General features: G+C 35.7%; 5 protein-coding genes across 5 annotated transcripts; 2 read left to right on the top strand and 3 right to left on the bottom strand.

Moving 5' to 3' along the window:
• Positions 1 to 132: 132 nt before the first annotated feature.
• Positions 133 to 4,376, bottom strand: PSMD1 (Proteasome/cyclosome repeat family protein; the record flags this gene model as incomplete). The annotated part of the gene is made up of 14 exons (XM_061305997.1): positions 133 to 649; positions 748 to 1,000; positions 1,138 to 1,285; positions 1,327 to 1,490; positions 1,574 to 1,844; positions 1,972 to 2,070; positions 2,103 to 2,224; positions 2,262 to 2,351; positions 2,447 to 2,587; positions 2,641 to 2,737; positions 2,823 to 2,996; positions 3,163 to 3,722; positions 3,793 to 4,052; positions 4,150 to 4,376. 14 exons carry the CDS (start codon positions 4,374 to 4,376, stop codon positions 181 to 183), a joined length of 3,075 nt encoding a protein of 1,024 aa, XP_061161164.1. The 3' UTR covers positions 133 to 180.
• Positions 4,377 to 4,449: 73 nt separating this feature from the next.
• On the bottom strand, positions 4,450 to 8,885 carry BSU1 (Calcineurin-like phosphoesterase family protein). Its single transcript, XM_758965.2, has 16 exons — positions 8,674 to 8,885; positions 8,331 to 8,515; positions 8,003 to 8,142; positions 7,826 to 7,946; positions 7,481 to 7,652; positions 7,345 to 7,408; positions 7,117 to 7,183; positions 6,978 to 7,086; positions 6,545 to 6,762; positions 6,141 to 6,341; positions 5,987 to 6,044; positions 5,466 to 5,956; positions 5,178 to 5,347; positions 5,081 to 5,148; positions 4,756 to 4,873; positions 4,450 to 4,593 (listed from the first exon to the last, which is right to left on the bottom strand). Exons 1-16 carry the CDS (start codon positions 8,801 to 8,803, stop codon positions 4,509 to 4,511), a joined length of 2,397 nt encoding a protein of 798 aa, XP_764058.1. The 5' UTR covers positions 8,804 to 8,885; the 3' UTR covers positions 4,450 to 4,508.
• Positions 8,886 to 8,970: 85 nt separating this feature from the next.
• TpMuguga_04g00422 (uncharacterized protein) lies at positions 8,971 to 10,647 on the top strand. The gene is made up of 11 exons (XM_061305996.1): positions 8,971 to 9,343; positions 9,372 to 9,423; positions 9,501 to 9,653; positions 9,682 to 9,770; positions 9,859 to 9,921; positions 10,032 to 10,159; positions 10,190 to 10,206; positions 10,237 to 10,318; positions 10,349 to 10,441; positions 10,472 to 10,520; positions 10,550 to 10,647. Exons 1-11 carry the CDS (start codon positions 9,231 to 9,233, stop codon positions 10,563 to 10,565), a joined length of 855 nt encoding a protein of 284 aa, XP_061161163.1. The 5' UTR covers positions 8,971 to 9,230; the 3' UTR covers positions 10,566 to 10,647.
• A 20-nt stretch (positions 10,648 to 10,667) lies between these two features.
• On the bottom strand, positions 10,668 to 11,572 carry RPS3A (ribosomal protein S3). The gene is made up of 2 exons (XM_758963.2): positions 11,353 to 11,572; positions 10,668 to 11,323 (listed from the first exon to the last, which is right to left on the bottom strand). Exons 1-2 carry the CDS (start codon positions 11,368 to 11,370, stop codon positions 10,691 to 10,693), a joined length of 651 nt encoding a protein of 216 aa, XP_764056.1. The 5' UTR covers positions 11,371 to 11,572; the 3' UTR covers positions 10,668 to 10,690.
• Positions 11,573 to 12,243: 671 nt separating this feature from the next.
• TpMuguga_04g00420 (putative integral membrane protein) lies at positions 12,244 to 15,132 on the top strand (the record flags this gene model as incomplete). The annotated part of the gene is made up of 8 exons (XM_758962.1): positions 12,244 to 12,583; positions 12,742 to 12,817; positions 12,879 to 13,009; positions 13,357 to 13,839; positions 14,094 to 14,359; positions 14,390 to 14,443; positions 14,658 to 14,780; positions 14,935 to 15,132. The coding sequence occupies 8 exons, from the start codon at positions 12,244 to 12,246 to the stop codon at positions 15,130 to 15,132; spliced, it is 1,671 nt and encodes a 556-aa protein (XP_764055.1).
• Between the last annotated feature and the right edge of the window lie 56 nt (positions 15,133 to 15,188).

Genomic DNA, 15,188 nt, shown 5'->3' with positions numbered 1-15,188 from the left:
ATTGTATTATCCCTCACTGTATAATCACTAGTGTATAATCACTAGTGTATAATTAATAGTGTATATAATGCTGTAAAATCCACTGATATCAAATACAACAAAAGATAAAAATACAATGCTAAACATGAATGGTTAATTGTATACATTAATGTCAAATTAATGGAATAGTGTATGAAAGTGTTATTCATCGAGAATGAAGGGGGTGAAGGGTGGGGCTTCAGGTTCACTGCTATCGTAGACGAGGTACTCTTCCGGTCCTCCCGGACGGTTATCGACCAGTAGTGTAATTCCGTAGTTACGGTCTGGGAACACAGGTTCATACCTGTCATCTTTACAAGTGCAGAAAACGGCCTGTTTTGGTAACATTCTACATGGATTATCCAACTGTGTGGTAAAAGCCTCAAAATGCTTTGATTTCAAACCCTCAATTGCTGAATCATATATGCCCATCTTCGACACTGACACATCCTCATTATCACTAATCATTGAAATGTCGCCATTGTTACTCATTGACATGTCTTCGTTGTTACTCATTGATACATCGCCATTGTTACTCATTGAGATGTCGCCGTTGTTATCCACACTTGAATCTGCACATGAGCCTCTACTCGAATGTCCCAACGTTGCAGCTATACTACTTATCTCAGCACTATAACATCGTTCAGCACGTATACAATTATTAATAGTATATAATAATTAATAGTATAGATAATGGTATAAGTGAGAGAATAATGGTGTGAAGGGTACCGGAGAGATTTCCCGTCTGAGAGTATGGATGAGGAGTCATCTGCTTTGGTGGTTTTTTCAGGTTCAGGTTCTGGGTGTGTTTTATGTGACAGCCAGGCGTTTCTCTTTGCTGAGATTGATAAAACTGCGGTAACTTCATCTTTCTTATCCTGGGAAAAGTTCTTACTCAGGTGCGGAATATAATCAAATAGCTTTGGCGGCGCTGAACATAACACTTTGTATCCTATCGGGACTCTCAAGTCCTCCGTTAACCCTAAAGTTATAGCATTTTACCACAATACACTTATTTGACATAAAATAAAGGGAAATAAAGGGGAAATAGTAAAATAAAGGAAAATAAAGGGGAAATAGTAAAGTAAAGGGAAATAAAGGGGGAATAATGGGTGATACCGATTAGGCATGTGGGTTGGAATGTGAGGCATACGAAGTGTATGTATGAATGCCAGTACCACATTTGTGTGAACATTAAGAATCCAACAACGGCTTCTCTCCTCATATTTCCTCTCACGGTATACAACGACGCTATGCAATTCTGCCCCTAAATCATTATTAACGAGGTAACGGGTAGTAAGGTGATACCCCTGCGGACATGAGTCCGAGGCCTATAATGGCGCCGAATCTTGCCATTACATCTTGGTGTTTGTCTGATATCACTGATAGGTAATTCTCAGTCACCGCCAACATATCATTCGCACTTTCATAACTCGACTGCTGTAACACCAACCCCCAGCCAATAAACGCGCCTACAAATGACAGAGTAAATTGAGTATAACCAAGAGTATTAACTCATAATAATTTAACGTGAATAGTAAAGAGTGGAAAATACCTTGACGTACGAACTCGCTACGATCAGTTGAGAGTGTTTGTAGTATTTTTGTGGCTTCGGAGGGTCCTGAGGCGGCACAGCTAACTCCAAGGGCTATTGTTACGCCATATCTGACGTGTGGATTATATGAAGCTGAGAGTAATTTTAACACTTTTGGGACTTGATTTGGAGTGTTACAAAGTACAAATCCCAGTGATATCACCGCTGCTCTTCTCACGTCGTCAGACACATCAGATACCGCAGCATACAGTAATTGCTTCACCGCATAAGACTACAAATTTTATTCTAGATTAGGTAAGGTAATTACTAATATGTAGTGTTGGATTATGAGTAACGAATAATTATTATTGTGTAGTTTGGATTGGGAAATGAATAATTGTGTGGTGTTGGGAACGTACGGATCCTGTGCCGCAGTATGCCATGGCGTAGCAGAACATTCCGCCGTATCGAATTATGGCATCATTATCACGGCATAATTTACTTATAATCGCATCGGCCTGAAATATTAAATAAATTAGTGTGTGGTTACATGTTTTTCACGTTGATAGAGGACCATGGCGATGGCGATGACGCAGGCTCTGATAATTTTTTCATGTTGTGTCTCGTAGGAAAATGTATACAATTCATCAACCACATTCTCATTCCCGCTTCCTACAAAATTAAGTTGTCAATGACAGTATAAAACTACCCAGCATTAATAGTCCTATCGCTATAGCTGCAGCTTGTCCCGGTACTGCACTGTTTCTAAACATCACTCCCTTCAATTCTTCATACAATTCTACAAACATTATCCAGCCCACTTATGCAATAAATAACTCAACTAATATGTTAATGGAGTTTATATATTAACTAATGTGTTAATGGGTTGTGTACCGTAATCGCATTGTCCCATGCATACGAGTCCTAGTCCTAGAGCAGCACCGTGATGTACAGATTCTTCGGCGCCTTCATTTCTCAGTGAATTCAGCAATAATTCCTTTGAAGATGCATCAAAATGGTTCGAATGTATCAGGCCTAAAATATAATTAGTAACTGGGAAATTGTGTAGAGTGTTGGATAGTGAGTACCTAGAGCGTATAGTGATCCGCCTTCGGAATATGAACCGCCACCAGATTCCGTTGGTAAATACGAAGATAACACTTTCTTCGACTCATTTGTAAATCCCTAATCATAGTGAGAAATGTCATGTGCATAACTAGGGTAGATGTATATCTAGGGTGGATGTATGTCTAGGGTAGATGTGTGGTACCTTGTGTATAACGCCGATTGAGGCTGTGGCGGTGAATTTGGACCAGTTATTAGCCTTTGAAAGCCACGTTAAATTATCTCTCAAAAACGTATCACAACATGTCCCAGCCTGCATTAACGCATGCGATATCACTATCGCATTATGCGTTATACTATTCCTCTGATCCACACTCGTCTAATCCACACATCAACAACTATCTAACTAATATAAATTAATATAACTAAAATAATATAAACTAAGTAATATAAATTAACATAACTAAAATAATATAAACTAAGTAATATAAATTAACATAACTAAAATAATATAAATTGATATAATAAAGGTGGGTAGAGAGTACCATGACTTGTTCGAGAAGTCTGAGATCGGTATGATTTTTCCTGTGTAGAAACTGGAGGTACAGTTCAATAGTGCTGGTGCCGGAGAGGATATATTTAAGTCTCTGTAGCATTAGTGAGTTTGAGGTGAAGCAGTTTGATTCCTGAACTGATTTTAAAAACTTTTGATCTCCGATATCCACGAGGTCATATGCGATTTGGAACGCTTTCAGGTGATTCCCACTGAGTATGAGCTCGTTCAGAAGTGATGCCATACGTTCATGATCATTTAATTGATAAAGACACACGCAGAGGTTTGAGAAGTTTAGTTCCAACAGGGACACGGAGTCGAATAGAATATCCCTCAGCTTCTCATACACTAAGTCTCTAAATGTCTTACTGGTCACATTTGATAACAGGCCTATGGTGTAATTTAAGAGCTTACTGATTCTTAAACTAGACTCAAATATCCTCAACACCAAGTCGATTCGCCTACTATCCAACGCTATTCCCATCGCCTGGTTCTCCTCACCACTCGACACACTACTAAACATCATTCCCATCACCAACATCTCCAGCGAATCTAAACATACCATTATTAACCATATAACCATTATATTAACCATAATAATATTAACTATGTGAAAGAGTACCTAGAGTGTTTTGATCGAATTGGTGTTGAAATTTATCGCCTTGTTCATATTTGGCAACGTTGACGTTGATGAATTCTTCAACGGCCTTTGCGAGGATTATGTTAGTGTACTCTGAGTACTGCTTAGTGTTAAAATGTTCTCCGGCGTTTAGTGCATATTGTAACGCCTGAGTATACTCCTCCAAGTGATAGTACACTTTACTAATCACCAAAGCCGCGAGTTTCCTGGACTTAAAACTCTTATCCTGGTATAAATCCTCTCTAAACGATTATTAGCTGATTTATCAGATTAACAGTGGTTAATTGTGTAATTTATGAATAAATTAATTAATTTAAATTGTTATGGTAAAATGTTTACAGTAAGGGTAAGTTATCGACAACTTCAGGCCAGAAGTAGTCCACGACTTTATCAAGTTGTTGAAGGCCAAGTTCTTTACTCGAGGCTTTACTCTCCTCCAGCAGAGCAAGCACACTTTCCGAGGAATCCAGCTCAGAAACATGCGCTCCTTCCACTGAACTACTCATTTCAACATCATTCATCATTTTTAGTAAAAATTTACAATTTAAATCTCCACACAGCCACATACCACTTTATTTCACAAATTATAAATTTTTCCACTATACATTAAAATTTTATATTTAAACTTTCTACTATATATTTTAATTTTCTGCAGTATATTAAAATTTGTTATAAAATCGTAAAGAGTTTGGAGGATTTTAAGACTGTTCAATGACCATGTCCCGTGCCATGGGCGTGCTTCTCGGCGGCGTTGGAGGCCTCGTATCACTCATCCTCATGTCCCTAAAAATATATAACCTCATTCATACATTAAATTAGTAATATATATTAACTGTGTAATCTATAATTCATTGAGTAATATATTCATTGAGTAATATATTCATTGAGTAATATATAATTCATTAACTATGGAAAATGTGTAACTGAGGAAGATGTGAGGAATACCATGAATCGTAAGAAGTTTCATCTTGGCACGGGTAGATGAGTTTGGGTACAATTGTCAAGTCTCTCCTTATAAACAAAAGCGCTCCAGCATTCTTATGATGATTACAATAATTCGTTGCTACACATACACTCAGTTTTGCAATATACAGTAAATTATACTGTAGATAGTGTGTATAGTAAATTATACCGTAAATACTGGATATATAGTAAATTACACCGTAGACAGTGTACATAGTAAATTATACTGTAGATAGTGTGTATAGTAAATTATACTGTAGATAGTGTATATGGTAAATTCTATAAATCTGGGTAAAAGTTGTAATACCGGAAAAGAGAGTGATTAATCGACCTCCTGCAAAGCGTTCGAATCCGTCCATAACGCATTCATGTGCTCTAAACGCCGTGACTGAGTTGTTTTATACCTGATAATGAGTTGTAGGTCATTGTTGGTGAGAAACTTGAGTACTCTGTCTGGTCCGAATTTAACTATAAATCCCGCGCGGTCCGGGTCCCTAATCTCATTTGGCACCGTCCCCAACATCGAGTCATTATCCGTCGGATCCGACCACAACAAATCCAACAACAATTGGTCCTAAACACATTGTCACAACATAATCATATTGTAAATATAATTATATGTTAAATAATTGTATGGTAAATAATATAATTATATAAATATATGTTAGGGTGTGGATAAAGTGAGTGTGTACTTCAGGGCATTCTGGGATGGGAATGACGGATATGGGTCGTTTGAGTGACCTGATGTCATCGACTCGTTCTACGGATTTCCCAATGCCGCCGTGAACGCAGAGGATTCTGCCCTCAATAAGTGCGCCTAGTGGTAGCATTTCAAAGATTTTATTAAAGGCGTTCCAGCAGCTGAACGGGTTTTCCACATCCTCGTTCAGTCTTCTGGCACACTCGTTTTGGAACCCGTACACTGCGTTAATGGCGGGATCCTCATGGTTCCCCCGAATTAAATGTATTTGCGCTGGGTATTTACACTTTAGAGCAAATAAAAGACAAATAACCTCAAGAGAGTTGAAGCCGCGATCCACGTAATCGCCCAGGAAGAGGTAATCGTTAGACTCAATATCACCCTCCAGACACAAAGCCTCAGCTAAATACTCGTCCAACGGACTCTTATACAACTTAAATAACCTCATCAAGTCATGATACTGACCGTGAATATCGCCGTAAACTACATAATATTAGGTCAGTTAGCTGTTACTTTTAATAGGAGCTCGTAAATTCAACACCGTATCCTCCTCCTTCACTATATGGTACACCTACCCAATGATAATACTATGTACTCAGAAAATAATAACTATATAACATGTGTAAAACTGTATAATATGTGTAAAACTGTATAATAATGTGTGTACAGTGTTTAAAAGGGTGTTGATATCTTTGTATGAGATGGGGAAGGAGGCGTCTTTTTGGAATTTGAGCTCGTTTGGGCTGAGAAGTCTCATGATAATACGATCGTAAACTGTGTCTGAGTTCTCATTCTGCCAATGCAACGTCGATCTCGCCTCCGGCTTATTTATCTTCCTACCCTCATCCTCCAAACGATCTATCGATATCTAACACATATTACACAATTATACACTTAAATTTCAGTTGTATAATCAATTATATATTCATTTGTATACTCAATTATATAGTCAATTATACACTCAATTATATACTCAATTGTATACTCAATTGTATACTCAATTGTATGGTTAATATTACATGGTAAATACTATCTACAGTGTAAAAACAATGGAAATGGTGTAAAAAATACTTTTCTGACGAGGTATGAGAAGTCGGAGACGGACTCGCGTACGGCGTGTGCGTGTGCCGAGAGTCTGATTTCTCGATCCTGCGGTTTTCTGAACATGTCATCTCTGGCCTTTGGCGAACTCTGAAATAACACGCCAGCACTTCCAAACGTATCCACACCCTCATCACTAAACCACGGCTTCACCACACTCACACTCTTCAACTGCTCACCAAACGCACCTACACCATGTAAACTGTAAATTGTATAGAAATTGTAAATTGTATAGAAATTGTAAATTGTATAGAAATTGTAAATTGTATAGAAATTGTAAATTGTATAGAAATTGTAAATTGTATAGAAATTGTAAATTGTGTAGAAATGTGTAAAAATGTGTAGAAATGTGTAAAAATGTGTAAAAATGTGTAAATAGTGTAGAAATGTGATTGAGGGGAACTTTGGCAGTCTAGGAGTTTTAATTCGCAGGTGGGATGTTTTTGTGTTTGGTTGGCGAATCCGCCGAAAATGTATAAATTCGGTCCGAAACGCCAGCTTGAGTGGCGGAACTAAGAATTATTCAGGCTGATATTTATTACCCGCTGTATCGTTGATATATTAAACCACTCCAACGTCTCAGTATCGTAAACAGATATCGACAGAGATCTACAATCAACATCCAAATTTACTCGTAATAAAAGGTAAATAGCTGGATATTTAATTTAGTAATAAAAGGTAAATAGCTGAATATTTAATTTAGTAATAAAAGGTAAATCGTTGAATATTTAATTTAGTAATAAAAGGTAAATAGCTGAGTATTTAATTACTTGTTTAAATCCGAATCACTGCGACCACCCAAGACCACAAACTTTGATCCCACAAACGCACAGGCTACAAACATATCAACACATTACCACTATTTATATAGTTAACAGTTAAAATAATTAATGGTATGATGGGTACAATGTTGATATCTTGGATCTGGTTTAGTGCCAGAATTGACGGGTGCTTCAATCCAGTCCCAGGTCCCGTCACGATGTTGTCTTAGGCCCCAAACGTCATTTAATGATCTACTCTCGGTGCCGCGACCGCCAAATATCACTATCATTCCATTCGCAGGACCCTCACAACATAACTAAACATATGGATAGCATAAGCATCAGCAACACTATTACTACTATAACCAAGTATCACTAATATAACTAATATAACTAAGTATTAATAAGTATTACTAATATAACTAAGTATCAATAATATAACTAAGTATCAATAAGTAATACTAAGTAAAGAGAATGGTGTGGAAGATACGTCGGCTGAATGATAAACGCGTGTTGGGGGTAATTGTATGGTGGGTGAGAATGTAACTTCATTCCAGGTAAACGGTGACTGTTCCACATTCAGTACCCAGACATCGTTACTCGGCTGCTGCCTAATTACACAATAACAGTTAAGAATTAGTTAATATAGTTGTAAACTGAGTTGTACCCGTCGTTGCCGCCGATGAGGATGAGGTTGGGTTTGGAGAAAACCATAGTGTGACCGTACCGACGACCTGGAGAACGGCCCGTAGTCGGCACTATTATCCAAGATAACTGCTTTTCACGCCTCAAGTCCAATAAAAACAACTAATCCACAAATTACACAATAGTTTACACAGTATAATTATTTAGTCAACAGTATAATTATTTAGTCAATACTATAGTATATAGTTAATTAGTATAGTAAATAGTTAATTATTATAGTTAATTAGTATAGTAAATAGTTAATTAGTAAACACTATGGTAAATAGTTAATGAGTCGGTAGTATAGTTACATCATCGGAAGAGAGTGCGCCACCTCCGGTGGCGCCTCCGAAGACGACGACTTGCATGGTTTCAACGCACGCGGCGGCGTGCGCTGCTCTTGGGGAGGGTGGGTTTTCAGTTTGTAGTTTCGTCCAGTAGTTTGTAGTCACGTCGTATAAAAAGGAATCCGAAGTAATTGTATACCTTCCAACATCTAAAAGTAAATTACACATTAAAATTTTTCTCACATTTAACAAATTAAATGCCGAAAAAATGATTAATTAAATAATAAAATGGAGAAAAAATTGGTAAATTTGTAAAATTTGGTGTAAAAATTAGGATAAATTGGTTGATGTGACGTGATAAAATTACCTCCTACGGCTCCGCCGAATAAAACGACTTTTCCACTTCCTACGGAGGTGGATGTGTGCCCAAATCTGGGCGGCGGAACGTCGCCCTGTTGAGGTACAACTTTCTGGTACGCCATAAGTTGATTTGCCATTACGATACGCAAATTTTGGGCATCGTCGAGAAATGTTTAAATTTTTTACGTCGACACGTTTAAAAAAATCCGCACATGTAACTTTAAAAATAATTTAAAATATTTATTTTAATTTCCTTCTAACCCCATCCTCAAATGTGTAACTGAAAATGGCAAAAAATTAAACACGACATTATAAATTTTACATTTACACTTTTTAAACATTGTTTTATTCTAATGTGTAACGTATCGTTAGGATTTTACCACGTTTTTACACCTTTTTCACAACACCCGTTTTTACACCTTAATTTACAATTTACATACTCCATACCGTAGTACTAATTGGCATCAGTTTCACATATTTTAACGCTTTGAGCTGGAAAATGTGTATTTTACCCCGTTATGCCCCTAGAAACTACTTAAATAATCTTAATTTCTCGAATGTGATATGATTCTTTCGATTAATTATTTAAAAAAATTGGTTTTAACCTTGGGTTTTCTGTTAAATTTGGAGTTTTCCAGCACTTTGGAGCATTTTAAACTTCCGCTTATTTTCTACGGGTATTTTTTCTACCATAAGATTTTTCAGGTTACCCGGACGAAATATCTCACTTCTAGACTCTTTTTACTCCTTAGAAATTGTATCAACACACACTAACACGCCTATTTCTATTCCTATTACCATTTCTATAACTAATTAATTAATATTGTGGATTAGACTGGGACGAGTAATTTATTGTGTAAAAGTTTACTAAGTGTTCTGGTACACAGGGCTGAGCTGTATCATACCAAGCCTAACGCTGATACTGTTGAAGTTTTAAACTGTACTGAACTTATCAGAGGAAAATGCCTAGGCTCAAACTCTTGCTCAGTAACTTGAATAATAACATTTTTTACAGGTTAATATCAATGATTGCAACGCACTTTTACCCGATAAAAACGTTAATCTTCAATTCCTAAACTTACAATACTCCTGCGAACCCTCAAAGTTCTCAAACTCTCTCATCTGTAGCCATAGTCTGTAGTCAGTTTCAGTAGTGAGACTACTTGGTTATTTAATGCTTGATATGATTTAGAGAGCCCAGGCCTATATATGACGGCACAAATTTTAGACAAGGGATTTTTGGCGATTTCCTAATGTAACTTTTTCTACTAAATTTTCAAATTTTCAAATTGGAACGTTCAAATTTTATAATTTAAACTTTCAAATTTTATAATTTCTAAGTTAAATTTGATAATTTTGTTGTAGAATTCCGGATAGAAATTCTGGTGACTCAATTTATCCTCTGCATTCGTCTGTGCTCAGTAAACTCCTTCAATCCTGCCTCAAATCACAGCTTTGCACTTTTGTTACTTCCGACAATATTATACACCAAGGTACCCAACCAACTGTATATTCTGAATTAGACGACTATTTTACGAAGGTAACTGTGGAACTAAGTAAAAAAGTGTAGAGAGATGAGGTGACTGGTCATGTGTTTATTAAGTCAAATGCGTTTAATTTAACGGGTTATGCAGTGCTTTTAAACTTTACAGGTACCACCCAGACCCTCATCCTAGCCATAGCAATTTGTGAGAAACCTGTCTACTTAAAGCTTAATTCCTTCTACGAAGTTGCCAACCAAGCGAATTCACCAATTTATACCTGTTTCTCCTTAGGTAATTAATCCCATATTTACACTGTCACAGGCTACACCCCTACAAAATTGTTTAATTTAAACCCTAAAGAATCTTCATGGTAATTTATCAACTAAATTAATCATTTAGGCTCTGCAGAGGGTAAAATTTACCATTTAATGTTCTTCAGGACACCCGCAATCGTCCCAATGCTAGGACACCTTACCGCCATCAAAATACTAACTATATAGTATATTATATATTATATTATATTATGATATGATATTATGATTATTTGGGATCGAGTACGGTGACGGTATCGGGAAGTAGAGTGGAGGGTCCTAATCTTCCTTCGGGATCATATGGTAGCATGATTTTAACTTTAATGCCCAAAACGCCTTGTCGTAGTTGTACGGATCTTACGGCGGTGTTGACATATTCCTGTGCTGGCTGTCCTGTGGAGATTATGTACCCGTCTTTGAATTTCATACTCTTGGCTCTTTGTGCTCTGAGTTTACCTGAGACTATGACTTCACAACCCTTAGCGCCAGATTCCATAATTTGCCTTAAAACGCCATAGGCCGCACGTCTGATGGCTAATCCCTTGAGTAGTTTGTAACGTAGCGACTCAGCCTGTGCCATGGCACAGAGTCCCCTGTTCTCCACACGCTCAGCATACAACTCCACAGAGTCTGAACTGAACCCGAAACGTTTTTGGACAAGTGATGTGAGCTCTCTGATACGTCTGGCCTTTTCGCCCAGCACCTCACGAGTCCTCGTGGCTCTTATTATTATCTCAGTCCTAACAGGCGTGATCCTCAGCTCCACACCAGAGTACCCGTCCTCAGCCAAAGTCCTCGATAAAAACTCGTTCAATTCCGCATTAAAAACACCATCGTTGATGAAGCGCTTTTGCTTCGATTTCTAAAAATTATTATTTTTTGGAAACTTACCCCCGCAAAGCCCATCATCTTGAATCACAGTTTCCCAAATAAATTAATTATACAATTATAAAATTATAAAATTGTTAGGGAATTAAAAGTGGGAAATATAAGAGTCGGTAGGGAAAATTTAGGATAAATTATAAATTTGGAAAATATGGAGATAATTAAAAGTATAAATTATAAATATATGAAGAGTAAATTGAATGAAAAGTCTGGAATCTTAACTGTGGGGAAATTAGAATATATTAACATAAATTAAGTAAATAAATTTGTTAAGTGGTAAATTTCACGGAATTGGGAATAGAAGTTATTTTTTAATGTAATTTTCAAACATTAGACATTTTTTCAGATTAAGTTTCATTTACTTGAATTTTTGTGTGTTTGTGTTGATTTTAATATTTTTAGAGTTTATTATTACTTTTATTCTGTTAATTGGTTTAGGTAATTTTGTGTACTTTTTTTGGCCTGAATTTGTATGTCATGTCTTCTCTGAAGTAATTTTTTCAAATGGAATTTTTCACCAAAATAAACAAATTTATAAAGTTTAATCTCTGACATTTAACATTTAATAGCTTTTTTGCGCGATTTTGTGAGTTTTTTGAATGAATTGAGCGTTTGTGTTTGGTCTATACGTCTCTGGATGGCGACGGTGCTATATCTGTACTCGCCTATGAAAATGTACTTGGCTCCGAAATCTTTTTAAACATTAATATATTAATTGTAAAGTATACTTTATTTATTTGGTGTATTATTTTAAGCGTGTAGAAATCTGTTTTTAAAATTCTGTGCGATATCGATTTAGAATCTCCGAATTTTAAATAAAAAAAAATAAACCCCAAACAACTCTATTTTGAACCAAATAATCCATTTTCAACTGAATATTCAATTTTGAACCAGATAATGGATTACGAAAGTGAAGATCATCAAGTTGACAGCTCAGAAGAGCAAGGATCACAGCAATTCTCCGAAACCATGAGCTCAAAGTCGTCTGAAATGGCACCTGAAAGTCCACAAAGATCAGCGTCGTCAGCTGAAATGAAATCTGAAAGTCCACACGGATCAGAGTCAGCTGAAATGGCATCTGAAACTTCAAAAAGATCAGCTTCATCACCCGATAATGCGTCTGAAAGTTCAAAAAGATCAGCATCATCAGCTGAACTTTCACATTCCCAAAGCTCAAACCTCTCATACAGCAGCAGCTCACAAAAGTCAGCCTCAAAAGAAGACTCAAGCATTGAAGGTACACAACCTAATTATACTCAACTCACTCCCAATACTCAGTTAACACTCACTTAGTACTTAGTTAACACTCACTTAGTACGTGGTTACCACTTAGTACTTACGTAGTTATTTTAAGTTGAGATAATTGGTGAAATGAGTATTAATGTGATGTTATAGTTAAGCCGGAGAAGTTTGAGAGAACGGCGGCAAAATCAGGCTCGGGCGTCAAGACCTTATCAAAAGAAGATAAATTGTACGTTCACAGTTTATAAGATTATATAATCAGATGAGAAGATAAACTAATCAATTTTTAGGCTTCGCATGTTTCTTATTATTGGATTTTTCCCCTTACCTGTTCTCGGCTGGATCATTGGCTTCTTCTACTCCTTCAGCATTAAAAGGAAAACCAAATCACAAAAAAAAGTATTACCAACTAATATTTACTGTTTACTCAGTTATTTACTCTTTACTCAGTTATTTACTCTTTACTCAGTTATTTACTGTTTACTCAGTTATTTACTGTTTACTCAGTTATTTACTCTTTAGTCAGTTATTTACTCTTTAGTCAGTTATTTACTGTTTAATCAGTTATTTACTCTTTAGTCAGTTATTTACTCTTTAGTCAGTTATTTACTGTTTAATCAGTTATTTACCGTATGTGTAAATTATTGGACTAATGCATGTGTAGTTTTCGGCGGTGTTGGGATGTTTATCAGCGTTGGCTGTAATAGTTGGCCTAGTGTTGGCTGCTTATTTCCTGTGTAAGTCAATAGAATTAGTAATTTGTGTTAGTGATAAGGAACAAGGATGATGCTAAAGATAAAGACAAAGATAAAGAACCCAAAAAAGTTGTGGAAAAATCAGAGGAAGAACGTGACCTCAAAGGACCAAAAGTAGACGTTGACGTCCCAGATGTGGATATTAAAGGCCCAAAAGTACAAACTGCAGAAGATAAAAAGGCTATAGAAGACAGATTAAGGAAGAAGGAAAATTTAACAATTTCTGATACTGAGAGTTTGAGAGTAAATCTTGAGGATTTAAATCCAGAGCAAAAGGAACTTCGAGCTGAAGTATTTAAGTCTGTAACAGACGTTGACAAGGCAAAGAAGCTAAAAGTAGAGGAAGGATTATATGTACCAGCTGTTCTTGATAAATTCGAAGTTCCCGAGTTCAAAATTGAAAAGCCAGAAAACCTATTCATCCCACCAAGAATACTTAAATCACCCGTTCCCGTCTCTAAAAGCGCCAAAGACATCAAATTCGATTTTTTCGAATGTAACTCACATATTTTAGTTAATATTTAGTTAATATTTAGTTAATATTTAGTTAATAATTAGTCAATATTTATTCAATATTTAGTCAACAATTAGTCAACAATTAGTCAACAATTAGTCAACAATTAGTCAACAATTAGTCAACAATTAGTCAACAATTAGTCAACAATTAGTCAACAATTAGTCAACAATTAGTCAACAATTAGTCAACAATTAGTCAATAATTGGTTAATAATTGTATTGATGATGGTGTAGATGTGCATCCAAGTTCAACGAGTCATATGTTAATATTGTTGAGAGGATTGAATTCGACATGGAAGAATCATGAGTTGTTCAGGTTCTCTGAGTATGTAAACCACAGCGTCATGGCCGTAAATGTGACTGACGCTGGTAAAAAGACTATCAGTCAGATATTAGAAGAACTTGAGGACGTTGTTAAGACTAAGGCTAAAAAGGATATTACCCTTGTCACTGAAATCAAGCAAGCAGAAGTTAATGATTTCAGGAAACTATACCAAGAAGTAAGTTCACAACTTTTTAATCACTTTTAGAAGAAATTCAAAAAAGTTCTCGCCATCAGTAGCCATCTCAGATGTCAAGAATCCGTACGTTCTTACACACCAGACTATACCTTTAATACATAAATAACTATATAAATAACTATATAAATAACTATATAAATAACTATATAAATAACTATATAAATAACTATATAAATAACTATATAAATGAGTATATAATAACTATATAAATAACTATACAAATAAGTATATAAATAAGTATATAAATAAGTATATAAATGTTGTAAAATGTGATTAGAATGAGGTATTTGATATGCCTGAGTTTGTTGGTTTGTTTGATGATAAGATTGAGTGTGACAAAAAGAACATTGCGTTCCCAGTCATGGTTGTCAAGAACGATTTAGTCGAATATGAAATTATGGTAATTTTTACCCATATTTAGAGATTATTTACTATAACTTAGCTAGAAATTACCAAAATTAATCCATAATTATCTAAAATTAATACAAAATTGATCTAAAATGGATCTAAAATGGATCCAAAATTAACTGAGTGGATGTATAAAAATATTGTAGGAGAATGAATTGGAGATAGGGCTAAAGTTTGTGGAAATGAAGAAATGCAAGGACGTGCTTAACACAAAGGAACAGACTAAGATTGTCCTGGGTAAGCTTTTTGGCCCATTCAGAAAGTTTGCAACTGCTACCACAGCTTCTCTCAAAGAGGACGAAGTATTAAAAAAAGTTCTGTGCTCAAGAAAGAAATATACCTAATTTTTTTACTCTCAAATATTGAATTTATTTCATTTATCATACATAATAATAAATTA

Source organism: Theileria parva (genome assembly GCF_000165365.1).
Source record: "Theileria parva strain Muguga chromosome 4 map unlocalized ctg_529, whole genome shotgun sequence".
In the NCBI taxonomy this organism is placed as follows: domain Eukaryota; phylum Apicomplexa; class Aconoidasida; order Piroplasmida; family Theileriidae; genus Theileria; species Theileria parva.
The sequence above is the reverse complement of the archived record's forward strand: the minus strand, read 5'-3'. Positions and strand labels throughout refer to the sequence as shown.